Source organism: Sinocyclocheilus grahami, unplaced genomic scaffold (assembly GCF_001515645.1).
Source record: "Sinocyclocheilus grahami isolate Dianchi unplaced genomic scaffold, SAMN03320097.WGS_v1.1 scaffold62.1, whole genome shotgun sequence".
Lineage (NCBI taxonomy): Eukaryota > Metazoa > Chordata > Actinopteri > Cypriniformes > Cyprinidae > Sinocyclocheilus > Sinocyclocheilus grahami.
The window spans coordinates 49,594-76,631 of record NW_015505241.1 but is presented as its reverse complement, the minus strand read 5'-3'; the positions used below and the strand labels follow the sequence as shown (position 1 = coordinate 76,631).

General features: G+C 35.3%; 1 protein-coding gene across 2 annotated transcripts in view; it reads left to right on the top strand.

Annotated features, from left to right (window-relative positions):
• The window catches only part of nfat5b (nuclear factor of activated T cells 5b), a 37,247-nt gene that overhangs the window by 1,123 nt on the left and 9,086 nt on the right, over nucleotides 1–27,038 (top strand). For both annotated transcript variants that reach the window (XM_016271395.1, XM_016271394.1), the window contains exons 2-4: nucleotides 20,867–20,992; nucleotides 25,245–25,782; nucleotides 26,845–27,031. In XM_016271395.1, the coding sequence (XP_016126881.1) occupies nucleotides 20,867–20,992; nucleotides 25,245–25,782; nucleotides 26,845–27,031 (851 nt within the window). The remainder of the gene's footprint in view (nucleotides 1–20,866; nucleotides 20,993–25,244; nucleotides 25,783–26,844; nucleotides 27,032–27,038) is intronic.

Here is a 27,038-nt window from a genome sequence, read left to right as displayed (position 1 = left end):
TTGGATGGTGTGTGTGTGTGTGTGTGTGTGTGTGTGTGTGTGTGTGTGTGTGTGTGTGTGTGTGTGTGTGTGTGTTTGAGGGGGCGGGTGTGTATTGTAACCTACATCAGCATATCACTCTTTATTTGGTTTATAAATATCTCTGACGGAGTGAATGGCTGAGTAATATTTAAGTTCATTAGACATTCAGACATGGTTAATGGGCACATTCTACAACGCCCCACCTGCTGTGTGCCAAACACTTTGTAATAAGAAAGTATAATTGTGTAGAATATAGAATCAGAGAGAGAGCAAACTTTCATCCTCATTTTGTTTGACTGTGCTCCATGTTTCCTACACGATGCTTCGTGTCGTGTCTCCTTTGGTTATAGGGAAATGAACTCTTCTTATGGAAACCTTGGACATCAGAGAACTTCTGTTGTTTCACAGAGATTTACACAATGGTTGAAACTAAGCTAAAATAGAAAGGTCTAAAGGGAGTCATTATGACATTTTTGAAGGTGTTTATGAGAAAAGACGATACTTGTGAAAGTAAATGTTCTTTATTGGCATTGAAGGTTTCGTGAAGAAGCTTTAACATTCATGGAATCTTTCCAGTGCAGGTTCCTTATAGTGGAAAAAGGTTCTTTAAATGATTAAAAATGTTCTTTACACTAAGAAAAAAACTGTGATTTTAAGAACTGTTTACTGGGAAATGTTGGGAACCAAAAATGGCATCGCTATGAAAAACCCCTTTTGGAACTATTATTTTTAAGTGAATTTCTAAGTAAGTGAATGTTAATGTCTAAACCAGTCTTAATTTAGTATACAGACATATTATGCAATTGTGTTTATATATATATATATATATATATATATGTATGTATCAATATTAAGCTTTCATTTTTATGTGTGCATATTTAATTGTAAGTTTTTTGTTGTTGATATATTTCAGTTTTTATTCCAGTTTTACTTTAAGTAATATTGGTACTTCATTAGGGCTGGGTATCGATTCAGATGTCCCGATTCGATTCGATTTTGATTCGCAAGCTCTCGATTCGATTCTCGATTTTTTTGATTACATTCAGTGAATATAGTTTTAATACAAATGCTACTGATATTACTAAAAAATGAACAGTAAACATCAGTTTACAAATGGTGAATTAATAAAAAGAAATTAAGAACCACATGCCTGTATTTTAAACCTATGCTTTTTTTTTGTATGGGTCCTTTTTAAAAAAAATAATAGGGCCCTATAAAATGTTCTTAATTTTTCTGGTAATCAGATGAAGGCATAAAAGATTAATTTAATTTATCCTAATCAAATGAAAAGTAAACCCTTATATTTTTTGGCAAACAAAGTGCTGCACAACAGAGGTTTACTGTTAAAATGAAAAAGAAAACAGATGTGATTATTCCTTTAAAAATAAAGATGTATTAATATTTATTAGCAGTAGTAGCATTGATTCTTAAGACTGCTAAATAGTAATATATTCTGACAGTTTCTTAACGTTAAACTAAACTTTTATTTTGACGGGTTGCCGTGAAGAACTTGCAGCTGCTGTGTATGTGATATGACGGTAGTTTTCTCAAATGAAACGGTAAATGCTAATGAAGTGACTCTCAGAGCAGCTGGAGATGACATTCGTGTTCATATCATCATATAGTGAGATGGCAGAAGCTGAAAACACCGCAAGCATCATCCGCGCTTTAGTATGCGTGTAGTAAACAAAACAGTGCGCCTCGCCATCCGCCATTCATTCATTGCGGAAATCATGGTACCTATGCGTGATATCAAATTCTTCCGCAGATTTATAGTGTTACTATAGCATTTCACCTGAGCATTGCGAATCACGCGTATGGCCATGATAAGTGCTAAATGAATGACAGGCTTTCTGTTGTAACATCGCGCAAGGTAAATAAGGGTGACATCTAGTGGAGAAGACTAATGATAAGATTCACGTTAATCAGATCTTGTTTTAAATGTGCTGAAATAAATCCCAGAAAAGATCGATTCGCGGCTTTTGAGAATCGATATCAAATCGACGTCATTTAAAAAAAACGATTAATCGGAAATTTTTTATTATTTTTTTTGCCCAGCCCTATACTTCATCTTATTTATCTCAGTTATTTCTATTTTCATTTAAGTGTTTCATTTTAAATGAAACTTTTTTTTGTGTAGGCTAATTATTTATCTCAGCTTTATTTCAATGAACTGAAATAGTTTAAAAAAAAATCAAATTTAATGGTTTTAGGTTTAAAGGTCCCATGGCATGAAAATGTCACTTTATGAGGTTTTTTAACATTAATATGAGTTCCCCTAGCCTGCCTACGGTCCCCCAGTGGCTAGAAATGGCGATAGGTATAAACCGAGCCCTGGGTATCCTGCTTCGCCTTTGAGAAAATGAAAGCTCAGATGGCCCAAACTGGAATCTTCCCTTTATGTCGTCATACGGGGAAAGGTTACCGCCACTTTCTCTGCTTTGCCCGCCCAGAGAATTTGGCCCGCCCATGAGAAAATGAGCTACTACCGTGCGAGGCCAGCACAATATATTTTTTTTCCTCGAGAGACATCATGGCTTGCAAACGAGGGAAGCATGGCAGTTGCCCCGCCTCTCTCCTCCTCATTAGCATTTAAAGCTACAGACACAGAAATGGCACGTCCTAAGGAAAGCTCCTTGTGGGACTGGCTCGTAGTGGCTGAAATTCTGCACCAAGGCTGAATTTTTGGGAAAGAGACTTCAGATACAGTACTAGGGACCACTTAGGCCTATATATAAGCATCTAAAAAGCAGCATGTCATGGGACCTTTAAGTTAACAATAAGAACACTGGCTTGAACAATATGAAAAATGCAGCACTTTCTATTAACACAAACTGGGAGTCGCTCAAACTCCCGCTGAAGCCCTCGCTGCGGTGGCTCAAACATTGTTCTCGTACTTAGACAGTTATTATGGGCAGCTTTCTCGTGAAATACACCCCTCTCTCTGACATCCTCTGTTGGTGCATGTTTCATTTCCTGCGCATTAGATGCTCTTTGTGTTGTTTGCATTGGACATGTCAGCCTTACAGAGAGGCCACAGTCTTAGATTTTCATTTGCGCAGTGATTTGATGTAGATTTTCATCTTATTAGATGTTTTGGTCAATGACGAGTGTTACTAGGTGTGTAGTATCCTAAATCTGGGCTTTAGTCACACATGTTTCGTAAGACACAGTCTAATCTCATTTGCAATTCTTGGGAATAGTCTGCTGGCCGCCGCTGCTGTTGTTATAGTTGTTGTTTCATAGTCAAAGCGTTGATGAGCTATTCTTGACCATTTTTTTCAGCTGCACTTAGACGTTGATTTCACTTAGGCAAGTAATGATGTGTTACCCATTTTTCTTAATAAACGTCTTGCAGTTATACAGTTAATGTGTCTTTATTCTGCAGGAAGTCAATACTTCAACAAAAGTTATGAAGCTCAAGTTCAGCTCCATTGTCAATAAAATGTATTTATTCCGATGAAAATGTAGTATGTACTGCATATGACTCTGTACATCAATATTGGCAAATGGCTTTGCTTTTTAAGCATCATAACAAATATGTGAATACAACACTCCATTTGATATGATATGTAACACCTGTTGCATCTCTCTAGCCAAGAAAAAGGTCTTTAGCCTGAATGAGGTTGAAGAGCTCTGGTCTAGAGTATTAAATAAACAACCTCCATATGAAATTAATTTAATTTATATATGATTTTTCCATGTCTTTTTTTTTTTGTTATGTCTAGTGTTATTTTAAAATCTGATATACGATTATAGTTTTTGTTGATTTTTGAATTAGGATTTATTTGTACATTTTCTGACTTCCTTTCAATTGTGTGTTTTTGTCATTTTTATTAGTTTTTTTATATGCCTATATTTTTTATTTAATTTTACAGTTTAAGTTTTAGTTTTTAGTTTTACATTTTTAAAATTTCATTTTAAATTAGAAAATTAAGGTTTTATCCATTTTTAAAAATATGTCTTTAGTTTTTAGTTTTATCTAATTTTATAAGTTTTAGTTTATTTAGTTTTAGTTATTTTAGCACTTCAACTTAAACTAAACGAAAATGAGATATGTTGCCTTGGCAACTAGCTGAAATAAAAAAAGTTAAAGTGACTGTTCTTGAATGGCCCAGCCAGAGCCCTGACTTAAACCCAATTGAGCATCTCTGGAGAGACCTAAAAATGGCTGTCCACCAACGTTTACCATCTAACCTGACAGAACTGGAGAGGATCTGCAAGGAGGAATGGCAGAGGATCCCCAAATCCAGGTGTGAAAAACTTGTTGCATCTTTCCCAAAAAGACTCATGGCTGTATTAGATCAAAAGGGTGCTTCTACTAAATACTGAGCAAAGGGTCTGAATACTTAGGACCATGTGATATTTCAGTTTTTCTTTTTTAATAAATCTGCAAAAATGTCAACAATGCTGTGTTTTTTGTCAATATGGGGTGCTGTGTGTACATTAATGAGGAAAAAAAATTTACTTAAATGATTTTAGCAAATGGCTGCAATATAACAAAGAGTGAAAAATTTAAGGGGGTCTGAATACTTTCCGTACCCACTGTATATTTTAAAGATTTTATTTCAGTTAATGTTTATTTTATTTTATTTTATTTTAAGTAATTAAGCATTTTTAATAGTTTTAGTTAATGATTGCTGTTCACTTATAACTACTGGATAAAGATTTAAAATAAAAAGATAAAAATGTTAAAAGTTATAGCTAAAAGCTATTTTAGAATCTGAGATGAATAAAAATGGTAAAAAACAAACAAAAACAACAACAACAAAAAAGCTCCCACTTACACTTTAGAACAATTTACAAAGACAGTAAAAGGAATTTAATTCACTTTTTTTATAGCCATTTCAGTATTTGGAGCAGATATGTTTGGAATGGCAAATATGCTTCATTTGCTTTGTCAACCTTACAGATTCTATCTCTGTTCCAAAACCTCATGAGCTGTTTGCAGACAGCATTTTGAGTTGTCCGAGTAGCGTTCCTTGAAGAAAACAAGTTGTTTTGAGACAGAGCTTGTTTTCTAATATTTGCTCTTATTGGTTATTTATTTTTCATGATTATATTCTCCAGAGCCAATCCATGTTTTCTGAATAAGCAAAATACAAAGGCCCATACAGAGCAAAATTAGGCCCGAGCGGTTTGGCCATAAAGCTTAGCGAACAGCTAACTTACATTTCACAGCCTGCTCAAATATGTGCCAACATCACAAGTACTACCAAGGAGTGTGACGGTCCAACGGTGGAAGCTGGTCATTTTGCAAGGAAAGCAGAGGGATGTATAGTTTATATATGTTTATTTTTATTTTAGGTTAAAGTTTATATGTGAAAAAGAATCTTTTTACTATAACCTAAATTTTTTACTATTTTCTTTGAAATTAATTTAATTTATATATGATTTTTCCATGTCTTTTTTTTTTTGTTATGTCTAGTGTTATTTTAAAATCTGATATACGATTATAGTTTTTGTTGATTTTTGAATTAGGATTTATTTGTACATTTTCTGACTTCCTTTCAATTGTGTGTTTTTGTCATTTTTATTCGTTTTTTATATGCCTATATTTTTTTATTTAATTTTACAGTTTAAGTTTTAGTTTTTAGTTTTACATTTTTAAAATTTCATTTTAAATTTGCTGTGTGTTTTGGCATTTTCTACTTTTATTTATTTATTTTTGAATCAATTAATAATAATAATAATATAATTATTTTGTTTAGTTAATGAAAATAACCCTGCTATTGACTTATGATTACTGGATAAGGATTTAAAAGAAACATTTTACACATTTGAACAAATATTTATATTTTTACATCCAGCGCACAAAGAACAATTTCTATCTGACAAAATATTTAGATGAACATTAATAGAAAAGGTCATATTCACTTTAGAAATTCAGTGATTTTTTTAAAGATATTAATGTCTTTTTTTTTTCAGGCCTGTTTTTTTTTTTCTTTCTGATATTTCTAGATTTTCCATAATTTTGAGATCATCGTAATCGCCTTTCTAAACAGTTCTGTAGTGTGACATCTATTATTCCATGTAGACATATTTAATGTAGTCTCTCAGTTATTATAAGGTCATGAAACTGCTTGTAGAGTAATTGTACAAGCATTAGAAAGTAAAAAAAAATTATGAAGTATAGCAGTACTGGCGTGAGAGTTAAAAAAGTGGAAGGGGGCTTTGGGAAACAGGCAATCTGTCTAATGAGCTTATTTAAAGTAGTGTAGATTAGGCCAGTTTTGTTCCCTCACTTCACGTGTTCGCTCTTTCAGTATTCCCGTCACATCTGCAGTTGACCTTTTCACATTGTTGTTTCCCCTCCCTGCTGTGTGGACTGGCTAATGAGCTCGTGTGTCATGTGACGGGGACGACAGCGAGGATGAGATGGAGCTAAGCATATGGCTGCGCATTTCCTGGAGGATGGCAAAACGCCCTGGAGATGTGGCTCGTGAATTTATTTTTAGCGAGCTGTTGTTTGGTATGTGAGCGGAGGGGGCACTGCTTTGAAAACACATTGTCCAGCTTGAGTGGCTGTGCGATGTGGGATTGATTTCCAGCCAAGAGTCTGATTATTTCCATGCTGCTGATCACTGTTTTCTATAGAGGCAAATCCTGTTTTCATTCACTGGATTAGCTCCCTACGTTCCCTACATATATGTGACCCTGGAGCACAAAACCAGTCTTCAGTCGCTGGGGTGTATTTGTAGCAATAGCCAAAATACATTGTATGGGTCAAAATTATTGATTTTTTTTATGCCAAAAATCATTAGGATTTTAAGTAAAGATCATGTTCCATGAAGATATTTTGTAAATGTCCTACTGTAAATATATTAAAACTAAATTTTTGATTGGTAATATGCATTGCTAAGAACTTCATTTGGACAACTTTAAAGGCGATTTTCTCAATATTTCGATTTTTTTGCACCCTCAGATTCCAGATTTTGATTTTTGCGTTACATCGCATTATAAAGAATATCTCTTTGGATTTGAGACTTTAGTCTTTGCAACTTTACAGATCTTCTTTATGCACCAAGAGCTTGTAACACTCCAAAGAGAAAGGAAAACTTGAAATCGCATCATATGACCCCTTTAAAATGAAAACGCCTTTTAATGATGGATTGATTAATCTGTTCATTTATTCTAAAATACATTGATGCACTTCATACATATAGTAACTTGAAAACAATTCTTATAAAAAATGAACAGGCAATTTGACGTTAATGACAAGGCAGGGTTAGTTAATGGTGTAAAATGTAATGTGATGCAACTCCCCAAAAACTTGATCTCTGACTAAATAATTCATGATATTTAAAAAAATATATTTTAGCATTCAAAAAAAATAAATAAAAATAATGATTACAATGTGTGCACTCGCATGTTTTCCAGGTGTATATTTAAAATATTCATTCAATTATTCATTTATTACCATTTTCAAGATCATATGAAACCAACAAAAAATACAAAGGGTATAGCCTATATTTCTAAAAACCTAAATATAGAGATATTTTTGGGATTGAACTGATAATACGATCAATAACCAAATTGTTGTGACACCTCTCCGGGCAATACTGTGTAACCATGAAACACGTATAACATGCGTAAGCCTGAAAATGGTATATGTGACTTCTTTCGTCTTTTTTTACATTTTGACATATTTTCACATTTTGTATCAGGCACATATGAAAAGTGCCTGAAGCTCTTGAACTCTGATCTCTTGTCTATGCTGCCCTGACCCAGACACATTTTGAAGCCACAAACCGTGTGTTAAATATGCAGAAAGTTAATCAAAGATCCAAGGAGTAGGCTTTCCATTGGCTGATGAGAAACATTCAGGTTACGGGATCGACTTTCTTCTTAAACCCAGAACCGTTTCATCCGCCACTTGACCGAGTTTCCCGCTGGACAGTGTGGTCTGACGGTCTAAAGCCAGATCCAGATTTGTGAGAGTGGCTGTGCTTTAAAAGCTTTTTCATTTAAAGGGACAGTTCACCCAAAAATGAAAATTGCTTTTTTGGAAAGCAAAACCCAATTTTAGGAAAAAAAAAGAAATCCAAATGAAGAAATATGTAAAAATATGCACTGTTTATAGGTCCCTAATTTATGTCTGTGGGCTTTTGGACGTCACTCTAAAAAAAAAAAAAATCCAAATCTTTATCAGATTTTTCCATTGCTTTTCATGCTTCCCTGATCTCACAATACAAGACTCTCACAAAGCCAAAAGTTAAAATGGAAACTTTTTCAAATGTATTATTACTTATAAGACATGATATACAGTTAATAAACAGTACTCTTTATTAAAAAAATAAAATAAATAAAAATTTGGTATTACACCAGGATCTGGATTTGGTCTTGACCTCCATTGCACAATGGTGGCACCAGAATAGAAATGTATATAATATAATATTCATGATTTTGCTTAGCTGATAATAACACAGAATTATATTAGACATATATATGCTTTGTCACGTTTAAAAAGTTGTAAACATTGTACATTTTAAAAGGGACTGTCACTTACTTGTACATATTTTAAAAATTTCTTTAAACATTTAATATTTTATAAATATTATAAATATAATAAAATGATTTTCCAGTGGTGCAATGCAGACCCTGTTTTAATGGTAAAATCAGACATTTAGCATTATCAGGGCCTATAAATCAAATTCACACATATCTTTGATTATATTCATTATATATAGTAGTGTAATAGTTTACACCTGTTATACATTTTCATATCAATCAAAAATCATTTTTGTTTTGTAATCGGATCACAGGTGGTAAATATAAAATGCAGGTGTAAACACCACATATGGAGGTAGATAGAAACACTTGACCATGTCGCATTTGTAAAACACTCATCAATTCTGATTTCTCACAGCTGCAGTAAATCAACACCTATTGACCTTATATTGCAAAATTTATTTTTACGTCAACAATGCATATTGTCACATTTTTGTACTGAGAAATATCATCTCATGATGATGATATTGACACAGCTGACAGCTTTGACCTGACTGTTCTCTATAGTCAAGATATCTCTTATTTGAATTTATTCTAGACTATTTTGGTTTTGTGAAATTAAGCAAGAAAACTCTGCATAACTATTACCTATTATTTTTTTTAAAAACACCAATGTTTCCGTCAGAGATACTTCGTCAGGCATTTTGACCTTTATCAGGTAGATTTGACATATTCAGATTTTTTTAAATATTTAGTTTTGCACGTAGCTATGATGTGGATGGTTGCATCTTGGTACTTTTTAATTGCTGTTAATGTGGGTCTATTGATGGCTTTCTCTATTGCACTGAAATGTGTGTGTTGCATTGTTTACTGTGATTTAAATGTGGAGTGTCACTCTTTCAGCGAGGGTTGGATGGCTTTGTGTTTGTGTCTGTGAGGGTGTTTGTGTGCATGTGAGGCTGTCAGTGCAGTGGCCATGCTTGTGTAAACAGCATGAATTCCTCACTGCGCTGAGGCCCTGCTTTCATCTGAGCCCAATGGCTGTTTCTTTCCCTGCTCCACCGTCCCGTGAAGCTGCTGGTAAACACAGCAAACACAGACTTGTTTCTGTGCTAAAAACACACTGCTGAGAGCTAGAGAGGCTTCTCACAAATGTCACCTCAGGTGAATTCACACTTCATTTTGCAGTTTATGTATTTCCCCTTCGGTTCTTAAAACAAATATGCAGCATTAAATATAGAGCAGGTAGTGTTTGCATTATTTTTATCATGAATTCAGTACAAAGTATACCACATTGCTAAGATTCAAGAGGTCAAAGGTCATGTTCAGATAATATAACCTTGTGAAAAAAGTATACTTCAGCATGCTTTTAAAAAAGAGTATTTATTTAGGAAATAATATACTTAAATGTGAAATGATTGTACACTCTAAAAAATGCTGGGTTAAATACAACCCAGTGCTGGGTAAAATAGGGACAAACCCAGCAATTGGGTTGTTTTGACCCAGCAGTTGGGTTAAATGTTTAACCCAACCTTCTGGGTAGTAACTCAACCTCTGGGTCAAAACAACCCAATTGCTGGGTTTGTCACTATTTTACCCAGCACTGGGTTGTATTTAACCCAGCATTTTTTAGAGTGTAATGTTTTCAGAAATGTAATTGCATGTTAATTGAATCTAAATGTAGAAAATTGCACCTTCATCATTACAAATGTAAATACATGATATACAAGTTTTAATAGATATGGTTTAGTTGGTCATAAATGCTCGTCAGTACACTTGCCAGTACATTTTCAAAAACTATAGAATTATGAAATTACACAAAAAGATGTACCTAAGTCCTACTTAAACACTCAAGCTGCATTTAATATAAATGCAAACAAGTAACCAATTTTCCAAGTTATTTCTAATTCTATTCTAGCCTAATAATTCTATTCTAGCCTAATAAGTACTCTTAAAAAGAATGTGTAGACTTTTTTCAGAGATTCCCAAGGGACCCAAATGACTCCAGAAGTGTGCACTGATATAGAATCAAAATTATTTAGTTTTTTGAATCCTTCACTGCTCCGACATCAATTTAGCATATGGATTTCCATCGAGTTTGAATTATATTGTCCTGTTTGCATAATCTTTAGTACTGTGTGTACCATCTAGTACACCTCCTGACGAAACATTTTGCTGAAAAAACTTGATAGACAGCAGGTCCATGAGGAGGACATTCTGAAGACACATTTCAAATTTGTGTGTTTCTTTTTTTGCCAGATATGAGTGGCCAGTATAAACAGAAACAGACAAAAAGTGGAAACTTGGCAAACTTCATCCACTTATGATGATAGGAGGCGGCTTTATTCTTTCCTCTAGTCTCTGTGTCTGTGGAAAGCTGAATAGAGGTTGGGTTGGCTACACAATCAGGAAAAGGCCATCCTCATTCCCACATTCAATTAGCTCCTCTGGCAACGTCCCTTAGATCCAAAGCACCACAGAAATATACAGTACACAAATACAGTATAAAGGTTCTTTATTGGCATGGATGGTTCCAAGAAGAACCTTTAACATCCATGGAATCTTTCCATTGCACAAAAGGTACTTTAGATTATGCTCTTTTGGAACCTTAATTTTTAAGAGAGTATGGAATGGAATACATTAGCCTACATGTAATGGGAAGCATGTGGTGGCACGCAGAATGAAACAAACATCCTCCTTACGGTACACTCCGTTCCTCCACCCTGTCCCAAGTTGGTCTGTAAAGTCCCCCTTCATGCCTGCCTCAAGGTTAGGCCATTGTTTAGGCCAGAGCAATTGACACTAGACTAATAATGTAGCTGGTTTGATAGTGTTCTTCTGGCTTCTTCTTGGCCATGTTTTTTGTTGCCCTTGGATGTTCTCATTATCTATTGCCCTCGTGGGACGGGGCAGACCACAGCGGTCCAGAGGTTAAACGGATGAAGTGGACGCTGACTGTGCTATCACTTAATGAAACAGCGTTCACTCTCATGTTAGAGCACAATGTGACATTTGTTGTCTGACTTCAATAACTTTTTTTCTCTGAATGTGTGACTACAGATTTTGCTTGCATCTCTGTTTCATCTATCAGTGTTCTTGTGCTCTGACCTTGACTATTGTTTCTGTTAGCATTTGTTAAAAAGATCCTTTTGACTAAAGCATGAAACATGAAAACGATCTCTTAAAATCTCTTAAATCTTCTTTAGATCTCTTAAAAAGAATTTAGTCATTTATGGTAAAAATCCCATGTTCATTTCATCGTGACAATGAGTTTGATTGATGGTATCACAATTTAGGACAAAGGTAAAAAAGTAAAGTTGTACTGCAAGGTGTGATGTGACTGAGATATCATATAATTTTCCTAACATGTAAATTGTAAGTACTTAAATGACAAAAATGATGTGCTTCAAATTGAAATACTTAAATGAAGTACTCAGAAATGATACCACTGATTGATCACGAAAGCAATTCCAAACATTTTGCACTGATTTAAGGTTTAGTAAACTATACTCAAAAAGAGCCCTAATTTTTGTGTAGTTATTTACCTGCTTACAATTACATGCAAATTACTGTCTGAATATAATTTAATCTGTGGCCTAAATGAAATGAGCTCACATAATGTAGCATATTTGCTTTAGTGACAGTAAGGCAGAGAACCAGGAGTCACAAAATGATTTATATTTAAAAATTAATTAAATGCTAGAAGCCAAAAAAAAAGAAAGATATACACTGAAATCATATTTATTTTCCACCTCAATAAATAATTGTTTTTTTGTTGCAAAAAACTAATCTTTAATCTTACAGAATCACAAACTAAATTGTGTTTAATTTCTTAATAACATTTCCAGTTTTTCAAAATAAAAAAGTTTGCAAACAAGCAGCATTATCATAACTACAGTAATTCCGTCAGAGTTTGGGTGACACTTGATTAGTTTCATAACAGATCACAAGTATTTTGGCTTGTAATCTCAGATGTTGTTTTGCTCATGACTTTCTGTTGCAAAATGCAGCGATTTGACGTTAAAAACCTCTTTATGATGGATTTGTTTCTTACAAATGCGTAGCTTTTTTTCTTCACAAGAGGTTACTCGATGGACTGGAGTGGCGTGGATTATTGTGATGTTTTTATCAGCTGTTTGGACTCTCATTCTGACGGCACCCATTCACTGCATAGGATCCATTGCTGAGCAAGTGATGTAATGCTACATTTCTCCAAATCTGTTCTGATGAAGAAACAAACTCTACATCTTGGGTGACCTGAAGGCGAGTAAATTTTAAAATTGAGTTTTTGAGTGAACTGTTCCTTTAAAAAGGTCATATGATGCTGCTAAAAAGAACATTATTTTGTGTATTTGGTGTAATGAAATGTGCTGGTGCGGTTTAAGGTTAAAAAAACACATTATTTTCCACATACTGTACATTATTGTTTCTCCTCTATGCCCCGCCTTTCTGAAACGCGTCGATTTTTACAAAGCTCTTCCCACATCGTGATGTAGGTATGTGGGGGCGTGTTAGAACGAGCCGTTTTAGGTAGGCGTGGCTGACTCTTAACTTTTATAAAGAATATCTCTTTGGATTTGAGACTTTAGTCTTTGCAACTTTACAGATCTTCTTTATGCACCAAGAGCTTGTAACACTCCAAAGAGAAAGGAAAAATTGAAATCGCATCATATGACCCCATTAAGCATTGATTTTTGCATTCATATGAAAACTATATATAAGACAGTTAACTTCATTTTATCTATGGGACATGTTAATCATGTCATATAAGCCACACATACACACAGTTTGATTAACCATATAAATGTACACCTTTAGACAGGTTCTACTTTGTTATCTCTCCCTCTGTCTGGGTTGGTAGTCCTTGCTTTAGGGCAGCAACAGTTACTTTGTTTTTTCCTCATATAGATCACCCATTTAAATTTCCCTTTACCACCTACTTAATACTCAGAATACTTGGAGATGTAGGCTGCGCTTTGCTCCTAGTTGCTATGGTGCCGTCGGCAGCAGGCAGGAACAGGTAATAAACATTTGTGGAGTTTTATAAATGATTCCCAGCTTGAATCCCTCTTGTCCTTTGAATGGAGATTTTCACCTTGTAAACCTTCAAAGGCACTGTCTATATCAGGTAGGGCTGCACAATTGATTGAATTTCTAATCGCAATTACAATTATGGATGCCACAATTACGTAATCGTTCAAAGTCCACTTATGTTATTCTGCACGCTTAAGATGTGTTTTTTTCTTTCTACATGTTATCTTAAGGGTTTTAGTATAACATTATAATACCATTCATATTTTTACTTTTTTTATAATTTAAAGACTAAACCAATCCGATGTTTGACGTTTGAGGCTTAATACTATAGAAAAGCACTGAAGGTTTTTCAGTTAGAGTGTTTTCAGCTTGTTTATTTTCATATAGAAATATGGCATGCAGTTGCATCAAACAATGGTATAAACATCATTCAATGTAAATTGTGATAATCGTAATTAATAATCGCAATTACAATTTCAAGGAAATAATCGACAATTATGATTTTTGTCATAATCGTGCAGCCCTAATATCAGGTGCTAGGACCCATTTAAGATATTAAAATACTGTACATTGCTCACCTCTGTTGGCTTGCAGTAAAATCACATTCTTGATTCTGGTTCTGAGGAATGTCAGAACTCACTGATTTCAGGAGGTCTTACATTTATGTTGAAAAAATAGTCAATAATTGTGCTACTGAGAGTTCTATGTGTTAAGTTGTATTTCTAATAATATTTTAATAGTTAACATTTTTAGATAAGGTAACGGTTTTGGTAACACCTATTGTATTTACATATCAAATATTATTATATTATTTACATTTATGCATTTTGCAGACACTTTTATCCAAAGCAACGTATAAAAGGGGAACACAAGCAATTTATCTAAAAGCCAACACTTTCCATAATATGTCAGGTTTGTTAGACAACTAAATTTGGAAGTAAGCTAGAGAAGAGAAGTGCAGAGAAATAAATTAATCTTATAAATTAATCTAAATCTAATAAATAGCAATACATATCTTAGCAGACATGAAACTAGCTTGATACTGAATCTTCCTGTCAAAACATTAAAATGTCTCGCAAGGTCTTGCAAATGACCAAATGCGGTGATCTGATTCGTGCAAAGCCCATCAATTCATGAATAATATCAAGTTTGGTCCTGAATATTAGATCGGTAGCATGACTGGATGACTGAGTCTGAACATTAATATTCATAGGCTCAGTCTTTCTGTATTGTCACATGCTCCTTTGTAATCTGTTTCCAACCTCTGTTTCCTCTGTGATTTGTGATAGTTCACATTTCTGCTTGACAAGCCTCACAGACACGTCAAAAACCTGTTTAGCTAGTTAAATAGAGCAAGAAGATCAAGCCAAAAAGCTAGCAAGAGGAAAAGCACATGGGCTAAAGGTGGAAGGGGTAACGGGGGACTTGAAGGGCCAACAGCCAAAAACACTGGCACTCTCCTGTAACCCAGGGCTAATTAGAACAAGTGCCAAGAATCTGCAATAGTGAGTGGAAGTGTGAATGAACTTGCAGAATGTGTTTTTTTCCCCCTTCTTTCCTTTTCCCCTTTCGTGCACAGAACAAATATGTTGAGCTTTATGGTCAGAGAGCATGAATTTCAATTCTTTTCCCATCTTCCTTGTGTGGCCAAACTTCTGTATTATGAGGATTAGCACCAGATGCCATGATTTTATTTAGGGCTGCATCCGATACCGATATGGTGGCCGATATATCGTGCATCCCTAAATTAGTTAATGATTTTTCTGATAAAAGGTGTGATTGAGATTTAAACAATTTTGCCAAAAAGTTTGATTATATGTAAATAACTACCAAATAATTAAATGAATGAATGAATAAATAAATAATTATTAAACAACATGAGAAACTGTTGTAATATTTATCATTTAAAAAAATAAAAATGGAGTATTTAAGAAATAATATTTTAGAGTACTGTAAAATTTAAATATGCATTTCTATGTCTGTCCTAATTTGTTCTTTTTTCAGCTTGTATTTTAGTGGAAAATAGCTTCTCTTATGTTTACAGCAGCTGATTTATTAGCACTTATAATTAAAAGGTTGATGGTTGGTACATTATTATTATAATATATCAATACTATAGATTTAATAACAATATCACTGTTATAATTACAGTGATATTTCACCCAAATATTGTATGAAAATTGCTTTTATTGTATGAAGATTCTGCTGAATTATAATTTTTTTTGTGTTACATGGAAAAAAAGCAAATCTTCTGCATGTAATGGTGCATTCTAATATTTTAGAGTACTGTAAAATTTCAATATGCCTTTCTATGTCTGTCCTAATTTGCTCTTTTTTCAGCTTGTATTTTAGTGGAAAATAGCTTCTCTTATGTTTACAGCAGCTGATTTATTAGCACTTATAATTAAAAGGTTGATGGTTGGTACATTATTATTATAATATATCAATACTATAGATTTAATAACAATATCACTGTTATAATTACAGTGATATTTCACCCAAATATTGTATGAAAATTGCTTTTATTGTATGAAGATTCTGCTGAATTATTATTTTTTTTGTGTTACATGGACAAAAAGCAAATCTTCTGCATGTAATGGTGCATTCAAGTTATGTCGGATAGATCGTATTTACGAGTTGAACACACATGAACGCCACCACAAAGTCGTTATTACGAGTGGGAAACTCAAAATGTTCTTTAAGCCCCAAGTGTCCGAGTTTGGGGCGTGTCAATGAGAAACATGGCGCAATTGATGGATGCAGCGTCTGTAGTTGATGGTAAATGTTTGTTTAAATTGATAGTTTTGTAATATAACAATTAATAACAAGTTTTTATGCGATACAGATTAAAGTGGCTTCATAAATTAAAAAACGCAAAACACACTCTTCATTTTCTATAAGCAGAGTTAACAGACCCTGTTGTATTTTCTTGTAATTTATTAAAAGAAGGCACACCGCCATCTTGTGCCGACTAAACTGACTTGAACGCACCTGACGTCGTAATTACGACTTGTCAACTCGTAAGTACGAACGTCCCAGGAGGACTTGAACGCAGCATACAACAACACAAGGAAGAGTAAATGACTGTGAACTATCCCTTTAATTCAGTGCAGGTGTGTTTTGGCTTCAGATCTAGTCTGAACAAGAAAGGAGCCGGTAAGTGAGAAATTGCTTTGTAGAAGCAATGAAATCATAATGTTTACTGAGTTAATGATATTGCTCTTTGTTTTTCTTTTCCCTAGTGAAAGAAAAACTGTTTTGGGACATGAACAGCAACCACTGTGTTTGTGTGGGAAGAAACTGTGCAGCAAAATAGGAGTTTTCTCTCTTAAAAATGAGTGGAAACACTTAGAAACAGTCCAGGTACTGATTCTGCAGCCGCAGTCTTAGCGCATATTTTCTGTCTATGTGGTTGGCAATCTGTTTACTTGATGGGCCCTGTGCACACGGCACATGTTCATGCATGTGCAGACCAGCCTAAGACAGAAATTGCTAATGGTTAAGCAGGGAAAGAGCAGGATTTGGGCACTATCATGTTTTATAAGTGATTAATGTGTTTTTGTGCATTAGAAAAACCTATTGATGTTAATTGGTACCAGATGCAGTTACTAAATATACGAGTAAGAGCAAGAGTTTTGAGGATTCAGAGGCGAATTCCATACAATGCTATTGATCTGCAAGTTGGTCCTTCTTCATAAGCAACATGCCATGACAGGTCTGTGAAATATCACTAAACCTTCACTATTAAATCCAGTTCAAGTCATGTCGGATAGATCGTATTTACGAGTTGAACACACATGAACGCCACCACAAAGTCGTTATTACGAGTGGGAAACTCAAAATGTTCTTTAAGCCCCAAGTGTCCGAGTTTGGGGCGTGTCAATGAGAAACATGGCGCAATTGATGGATGCAGCGTCTGTAGTTGATGGTAAATGTTTGTTTAAATTGATAGTTTTGTAATATAACAATTAATAACAAGTTTTTATGCGATACAGATTAAAGTGGCTTCATAAATTAAAAAACGCAAAACACACTCTTCATTTTCTATAAGCAGAGTTAACAGACCCTGTTGTATTTTCTTGTAATTTATTAAAAGAAGGCACACCGCCATCTTGTGCCGACTAAACTGACTTGAACGCACCTGACGTCGTAATTACGACTTGTCAACTCGTAAGTACGAACGTCCCAGGAGGACTTGAACGCAGCATACAACAACACAAGGAAGAGTAAATGACTGTGAACTATCCCTTTAATTCAGTGCAGGTGTGTTTTGGCTTCAGATCTAGTCTGAACAAGAAAGGAGCCGGTAAGTGAGAAATTGCTTTGTAGAAGCAATGAAATCATAATGTTTACTGAGTTAATGATATTGCTCTTTGTTTTTCTTTTCCCTAGTGAAAGAAAAACTGTTTTGGGACATGAACAGCAACCACTGTGTTTGTGTGGGAAGAAACTGTGCAGCAAAATAGGAGTTTTCTCTCTTAAAAATGAGTGGAAACACTTAGAAACAGTCCAGGTACTGATTCTGCAGCCGCAGTCTTAGCGCATATTTTCTGTCTATGTGGTTGGCAATCTGTTTACTTGATGGGCCCTGTGCACACGGCACATGTTCATGCATGTGCAGACCAGCCTAAGACAGAAATTGGTAATGGTTAAGCAGGGAAAGAGCAGGATTTGGGCACTATCATGTTTTATAAGTGATTAATGTGTTTTTGTGCATTAGAAAAACCTATTGATGTTAATTGGTACCAGATGCAGTTACTAAATATACGAGTAAGAGCAAGAGTTTTGAGGATTCAGAGGCGAATTCCATACAATGCTATTGATCTGCAAGTTGGTCCTTCTTCATAAGCAACATGCCATGACAGGTCTGTGAAATATCACTAAACCTTCACTATTAAATCCATTGGATTTCCATGGTGAAGCTCCAGAAAGATGCAAGCTCCAGAATTGAAATAAGCCTACAGTATATGAAAAGTGCATGTCAAAGTAACATGTTGCTGCCGTCTGATACCATACATTTTGAGACATGCTGTAAATTATAAAAGGGAAAAATCGAGGTACATTAGCGTTTTCCTCCAGACAATGATTGGAAACAATTTGGAAAAAGTAATGGTGGTTGCGTAAGAGAACTGTGATGTTTTTGGTCTCAAGGCCTTTAAAATCCACTTTCCTAGGCTTGTTTGAGTTAGAAACAGAGAGTGTCTGTTGGTTCCCGTCTCGCCTCTGTAAACTGTGTTCACATCACAGCCATACTGAGAATTTGCCTTTACCTGCACCCATGTTTGCATCTATTTCAGGCCGTATAAGAGATGAATTTGTTCTCCGAATTTAAGAGACCTCTAAACACACCAGTGCTTTTCACACTTTATTTTGAACAGGACTGCTTGGCATCTTCTGAGCACGAGGTATTATAATATACATGCAGATGGAAAAAGTGTGAACATATCCAGACATACTCAGATCTGGAAAATCATTTTTTTCCTCCTATGTGCAGAGGCTGCTATAAGTAAATCACATGTAGATAGTAAACACTGTGGCGTTCCACAAACATGCTGGTTTTGTTGGAGCGGTTTAACATGTCAACCTTGTTCAGCCAATGGCGTGACTTGGGGGTGTGGTTACCTGTTTGTCTGTGTTTGGGAAACCTGTTTGTAAGCCATTACGTTTTGCAATTCCATTTGATGCCACTAATGTTTAATAGGTCAAGCCTTTATACCAATCGTTCAGCTGATGGAAAAAAAAGTGGACAAAACCTAGAACAGGGTTTCCCAAAATGTGAACCCCTGGGGGTTTGTGAGTTAAATTAAAATTGCAATATCATGCAAATTGCAATTATCAAATCGCAAAAGGCTGCAACTTAGTCTAATGCGTTGCGTGTTTCAGTGTTCATTTACACACAAGCAGCTCATGATCAGGTGTTTTCAGTGTCTCGGAACGGCTCGGTTCACAGTAAATTCTGATCCACAAAAACTCATCTCTGCATGTTGCTTATTTTTGTAGACCTAAATTGATAACTCTTTAGATTAGGGAACACAATATTCTCTGTTATCTAAGAGTTTTCCCTCAATAAATTTGCTGCTTATTATAGTTAATAAGGTAGTTTATGAGGATAATATGGTCATGCAGAATAAGGCATTAATGTGTGCTTTGTAAGTATTAATAAACAGCCAAAATGCTGGTAATATGTATGCTAGTGGACAACTAGTTAATAGTGAGAATTGGTCCTTAAAATAAAGTGTTACTCGTAAGTTTTCAACCTTTTATCAGTTAATTTGTAAACCTATTGTCAATTAAACGAAAGGTCTCCTCTGCAGATTTCTGCCAAAATAAAAGCTTGAAGGTTTAACACTTGAAAGTGAAGCATTATAACTTGCAATGTAAAATGTCAAATGACTTTTTATTTTAAAATACAATAAAAATTTAATCATATTTTATTAATATTATTATTCAAATAGACTGCATTCCTAAAAACAACAGTGTGGATTTTCTGAGACACGATCACAACTAAAAAGATGTTTGAGTTTAATTTAAAGTCCAGCTACAAAGTCAACACTGTTCAGTCTTATTTGGTTTCTAGTAAAAATCGAAGCCAAGTGTGAACAGCCTTAAAAAGCAACTATTTCTATTAGCATCAAAGTGTGGCATTCTTTATGCCTGGATGCTTCAGCAGCACCAATATGAGAGGTTTAAGTGTTTATCACATTACAGTTCAAATTGCAATTTCAATATACAACAAAATAATGAATAAACATTTTAGTGTCTAGCTTGTCTCTGGACAGATGGGTGACGGTTATATTCATTTATTTATTTATTGTATAAATTTTTTGTGCTTGATATGGCCTAACTGCTGGGATCAGTGAAAATCACCTCTCAACTTCTCAAATCCCTTATAGCAGCCTTGTTTTCAAAGTTGTACTCATCAGAATAGCGAGCAAGGTTTGAAGGCATTGTGTTCTTGTTCTGTTAAAATAACCCACTACAATCACAGAACAGTGACTAAGGCCTCTGGCATGCCAAAAATGGTATTTATCACTTACTATTGGTGTAAAATAAGCAGTCAGGACTTTTTCCATGTTGATGGCCAGGCGGGTCGATTGCCAGGCCGTGTGGGGTTCAGAAAGACATTGTATACCTGGAATTGGACTGACAGATGTAGATGACATTTATGGTCATGGAAAAGTACTGAAATAAATGTTGTGCTGATTATCACCCCTGCCTGGCGATAATCCACTTGAAATGAGATATTGGAAATTCGCTGCATATATCAGTTGCCACAAAGAAATCTGTGCAAGGCTATTTTGACTTGCTGTGTTTTACTGTTTCTGAGACTTAATAGATTTCTCTGTCTGATTCCCTCTAGAATCAGTATATGATCTTCTCCCGAAAGAGCTGCAGCTGCCGTCTTCTAGAGAGCAGAACGCAGCCGCTATGAGTCAAAAAAGTGGTGGAGAGGCAGGACCTCCGCCGCCGACGGCTCTTGCCACAGGTAAGCTTTGTTTTCATATTTTAAACCATCTTTTCTCTCAGATGCTGAAGACTGGAGCTAAGGCCTGCATCGGGATGCATATTCACCTGCCCACATTTTTCGTGGTTGATTAATTTGGTTCAAGAAAAATGGTCTTTATATGACAGGTGGTTTGAGGGGAGGGTGTGGTGACATCAGAGGTGGAGCAAGCTTTTGATAAAAGATAACAGACAACTAACATTTCTTTTTTTTGGAGTAACATGCACCGAATGCAATGAATTGTTCACAATAGGACCAGAAAATAGGGACGTTTAAGCACCGAAAGCTTTTTTAATGGTAAATATAAAAATAATACTCTGTTATTTAATCAGGAAAATATATCTGATTGCATATAGATTGGGTTTGTGGTCTAAACATAATTTTGTTCCTTTGTGAATGTTGGGCCTTGCTGAAAAAAAAATATAATGTGGGGGAAAAATATATATTTCAGAGAAAACTAAACTTTTATTGGGGCATCAGAGTAGCAATTTTTTTTTGCAAATAGTAATTAAATATCAATATTTAATTATATTTAAATCAAAAGCATTTTTTAACTTGGTATTTAACATACTCAACATTAAAGGGGTCATATGATGCTGCTAAAACAACTTTTATAAAGAATATCTCTTTGGATTTGAGACTTTAGTCTTTGCGACTTTACAGATCTTCTTTATGCACCAAGAGCTTGTAACACTCCAAAGAGAAAGGAAAAATTGAAATCGCATCATATGACCCCTTTAATAATAATAATAATAATAATAAAAAACGTAAAAATAATTTTGCAAGTCTTACTTGATGAAATTCCATTTTGCCCTCCGGCATTGTTCTAGCTTTGTGAATGAACATAATTGGCTTAGTGCCTCCAAGTCCCAAATTTCCAATTTTGCTCAGAAAAAGCAAAAGCAAAACAAACAAAAAACCCTGAAATTAATTTAAACAAACAAACATAAATATATAAATAAATCTGTTTAGTATAAAATCTGTTTGGTATAAAATTACAGTAGGAATTTGTTTTGGGGGGGTATAAAATTCCAATTTGCATTAACCTATACAGTGGGGAAAAAAAGTATTTAGTCAGCCACCAATTGTGCAAGTTCTCCCACTTAAAAAGATGAGAGAGGCCTGTCATATGCTAACCTCCAGACATATAATATAAAGATCTGAAAAATGCATTTTATGCCTTTGACTCCAAATCAAACGGTTGGAACTCATACATGTCACACCCACAGTTGATTTGGTTCAGGAAACTCCGGTTTATCATCTAATGAATATGAATCTCTTGACTCTGTTGAGTTTGTCTAACCTGCATTTTTCCATGTTAACATTCTCAGATTCCTATCAAAGTTGATGTTACACTGGACTTCAGACCCACTGTACATAGAAAGTTGATTTGCAGCCACTTTTAGCCACCTTAAATAGGCAGAAGAGACAGACGCTGTGTGTTTCAGCGTCTGAATTGTTGCACGCCTGCCAAGAGGTTGCAACATAATGCATAATGGAAAAACTCTGGCTTTATAGTCCAGGGTTTCAATTAATAATTAATAATTTCATAATTAACAATTCTGCACAAACATAGGAGCAGATGACTCAAATGTCACTGTATCAGATGTCAAACTGGCAAATCGTTTTTCCCTCGTCTTGATGTGACAGAGAATGAAAATAAGGATGGGGAAATAATCAGTTTTACGAATATTAGAATTTTTTTTGATGCATATGTCTCATATGCTAACCTCCAGACATATAATATAAAGATCTGAAAAATGCATTTTATGCCTTTGACTCCAAATCAAACGGTTGGAACTCATACATGTCACACCCACAGTTGATTTGGTTCAGGAAGGACGATTTCAAAATATTGAATAGACAGTGGTTTGTGGTTACTATTATTGTCACGTCAGCCAGTATTTCGCACATGGAAAGATTTCTTCCTGATTTAATTATGTACGGCTTGACCACACTTCCTGTGCATGCAGGTGTCCTCATGTTTATCATGCCGCATTTATGCAGCAGTTTGATCCATCCCATTAAACTAATTAATTTAAACTGTGTATGTTGTGAGACACCACAACAAATCTTATGAAGGATGGGGATAAGGCATAAATAGCAAGGAAAGTATAAATAAAGCTTATCAGTTTCATGTTTGGGGATAAATGCTGAAGGTGGATGCAAATCATTCTCTCTGATTAATGTGTGAGTGTTGTTTCACTTGGTGTTAACAAGGTTTTGTTACTGTTGCTTTAGAATCGTTGTTGTTATCTGAATCAATTCTGTTTACGTGTCTTGTTTTTAGACCAGCTGTATAGTGTAGAAACTGAACTAGTGTGGCTGCATCCTTATGATTTGCATATGAGCCATCATGGTTTCATGGTAAATGGTGAGGTCACATTATATAGTGCTTTATAGTATATCACATTAATGAAAAGGAAATCATGAGTTTTTTTAAAGAGCACATTCTGAGATAGCAACATAGAGCATTTGAGTTTGTTTTATAAGGAGGGGTGTCAAGCTCACCCCATTGATATTGTCATTCAGTGAACTCAATATCTCATTCAAATTACATCATTCATATTGTATTGGTTCATAGGCTTTTTTCAAACAAAGGAGCCAAGCTCCACAGGTAGATATGATAAACAAAAGCTATCTTTTTTATTTTTGTTTCTGTGATGCCCTCATCTTGTTAAGTCTTGGCAGCTGTCAGAGTTTGGCTGTGTGGTTTGGTGGTTGAAGAACTAGATTACTGAAATGTTGGTTGGTACCACCCATGATGCAACTCATGAACCATCCCAGATTTGCAATCAGATCCTTTTGGTGCTTGGCCTCAAAGCACTTTCATTTCATCCATTTCGCCATCTTGCAGTACAACAGATGACTGTTAAAGAAATATTGTCACTGTATAAGGTTGAAAGAGTTAGTTCACCTAAAAATGAAAAGTGGATATTCAACAACATCAGTTTTGAAACACAAATGAGGATACTTTAAAAATTCTCTCATTTTTGCCCATCATTTTGTAATCCATATGAGTCAAGCGGTTTAATCTTCAAAGTCTTCAAAAGAGACTTTGATGTACAGATTTAAGTTAGGCTTTTATTTACATATAAACATTTATCACGTGCACATGCAAAAGGCTCATCAAATATAATAAATAGAAGCTAAACGTGCTTGCTAAACATGAAAAAAAGCATTAAATTGTTTATGGAATTCTAAATGATATCTGTTCATTATATAAAGCGATCATGTTTCTTCGGAGGACTTTGATTTAACAGCTCAATGAGTAAAATTTTGAACTATCCTTTTAATAAATTGTTTTTCAATTTCTTTTTATTCTCTAATATGCACATTTATGCGAAACAAACAAAATTATTGCACATATAGGCACAGACAGGATTCATGTACCTTCTTTAAAACTACTGTATGTGAATGCTTTACCTCATCCATTTGTTTAAATGAGGTGTGGATGTTGTGTAGCTTGATTTTCAAGGCAAATTAATACAGAAGGCCATTAGATGCACTAAAAACAAATACAATTGAACAAAGCCTTCTTCATTTTAATATATTTTAATGGTCAGCTTTTATTACTCATTGGTTGTCTCATTTTCATTCCAGGAATTTCTCTCTGAAGCAGGGAGTGTCTGCATACAAAATGCTCTGCAGTTTTCTGCTTCATAGGTCAGACACTGGTTTATGTTGTTTCTGTGGCTATGCTCACTCCCATCAACATTTGTGCAAATTTGTATAAGAATTTGCTTGCATCATTTGACACATCTGGTTGAGAGATGTAGACCCTCAACTGGAATAAATATTGAAGCATATGCCATGTAACAGTTTTTGAGGGTCATATGCAAGAGCTCATTTACTGTAGATTTCCAATGTATGCTTAAAATAAAACCCAAGACATGAGAGGATATTATGGCTGTGCGTAATGTCTTGGAGAGTGATGTCATGCCCCGTTCTGCAGTAACTCTACATGAAATGCTTGTTTTTCTTTTTTCACAGATGTTATTCAGCATGATCATTTTGCTCCTGTTGTTTGTTGATTCATTTCCACAGCATTTCAACTGCTTTTTGTCATTTGCCCTTATGATAGATAATGCTCTGTCAAAGATTAAAAACAGGAACTATTGGAAAGAAAAGATAAAAAGCATTCATGAGAAATGTCTTGACTTGACTGGGACTGTTGGCTCATGATGATACCTGGTCATTGCCTTTATTCACTGTCTAATTGTACACACTGCAGATGCATCGTCCACCTCTTCTGCTATGGGCATGGGAAGTCCTCACAGGGCTTTCCCCACCTCTTCGACCTCCGCTTCAGAGCGGATCGCCGTGCATGAAAGCAGCACCCCGGGAGATGTTAGCAGTCGAAGAAAAGCCGAGGTTCTGGCTGCAGAAAACAAGCTTTCCGGTCGAGAAAAAGGTGGCCAGCAGACCCAGCAGCAACACCAGATGACACCCTCCAAACGGCCTGTCCTCAACATCTCGCCTCCACCCGAGGACCTGTTCGATGAGAGCAACATGTCCTGCCAGGATGAGCTGCTTCTCGACTCGGAGCAGAGTAGCAGCATCTGGATGGAAAACTCGGTGTCCAGCTTCAGCATTGTGAGCTCCAGCTCCTACAATGACAACACTGAAGTGCCCCGCAAGGCCCGTAAGTGCACCCCGCGACAGAAGCCCGGGCCAAAGCCGGTCCCTGCTGAAGATGCAGATAGTGCCAAAGGTCCACACTTTGTGCTCTCGCAACTTGGCCCAGACAGCAAGACCTGTTCCAAAGCAAGGTGAGTCATTTAGTATCACAGCACACTTTGGGCCTTATGGCATTCATAAAAACTGAACATTAGAGACAACATTAAGGGAATGTTCCGTTTTATAATTTTGCAAGAATTATAGGAATGTTAGGAATTTGAATGTTCTCAGAACCATCTGAAACAAAGTAGTAACATTTAAAAATGCTAAAAGAAAGTGGCCTTAACTACTATGTACTTACATTTATATGAATCATTTGATACAATGCACTTATTTTACTTAAATTTAAAAAAAAAATACCTACATGTAATTACATCTGTAATTAATTTCTGTAATTACATGTATAATTACACTGTTGACCCATCCCTTACACCTTAAGCTTAATATAAAGTGGGACAGGATGTCCAAATAAAATGATTCAGAAAAACGTTCCATACACAAAAGGTTTTCTGCTAATGTTTTGAGAACCTTTTTAAAAACTAGATCACTTTGAATGAACATTCTATTAGCGTACTGAAAGAATGTTTGTTCATAACTTTGCTAACGCTCCCATTAAGTTATGAAAATGTTATTTCTATGAATGTTGTTTAAAAAACATTAAAAAAACAAAAAACAATATGTTCCCTGTTATCTGGGTTCGTGCAAGTGTTCACACATCAAATAGACGTCTCTGAGATGTACATGTGGTATCAGGGAAGTTTTGCCTTTATGTTCCGAGATAGAAAGTAAAAACGGGATTATATGACATGGCTTTTAAAATGCAGAAACGAACTCATGCAGAAACATTGCTAGGAGGCACATGACAAATAAATAAATAAAATTGGGCTCAAAATATCATATGCTTGAGCTCCTTCGACTGGATTAACTGGAATTTTCTGTCAAAATCTCTCAACTCCGATGGCTGAAAATCTGCAATCTGGCTCTGACTTTTGGTAACTAATTTGGGCAAAAATTATGTAGTATTTTCCAGCCTCAATTGAAACCGTTATTTGAAGAGTTAATGGTGACAGAAATTGTATTTCTGGAAAAATTAGAGGTCCATAAACCGCCATTAAAGTAGCTTTTAACTGATGTTCACCATCTTTCTTTCATAGCTCTGATGGACCACAAGCTTCTGGCCTTAAAGGTGGGATACTGTCTCGTCAGTATCCTCAGAAAAGTGAAGGGAAAGAACTGAAGATTGTGGTGCAGCCTGAGACTCAGCATAGAGCGCGTTACCTGACTGAAGGCAGCCGTGGGTCTGTGAAAGACCGTACACAGCAGGGTTTCCCTACTATCAAGGTGAGTA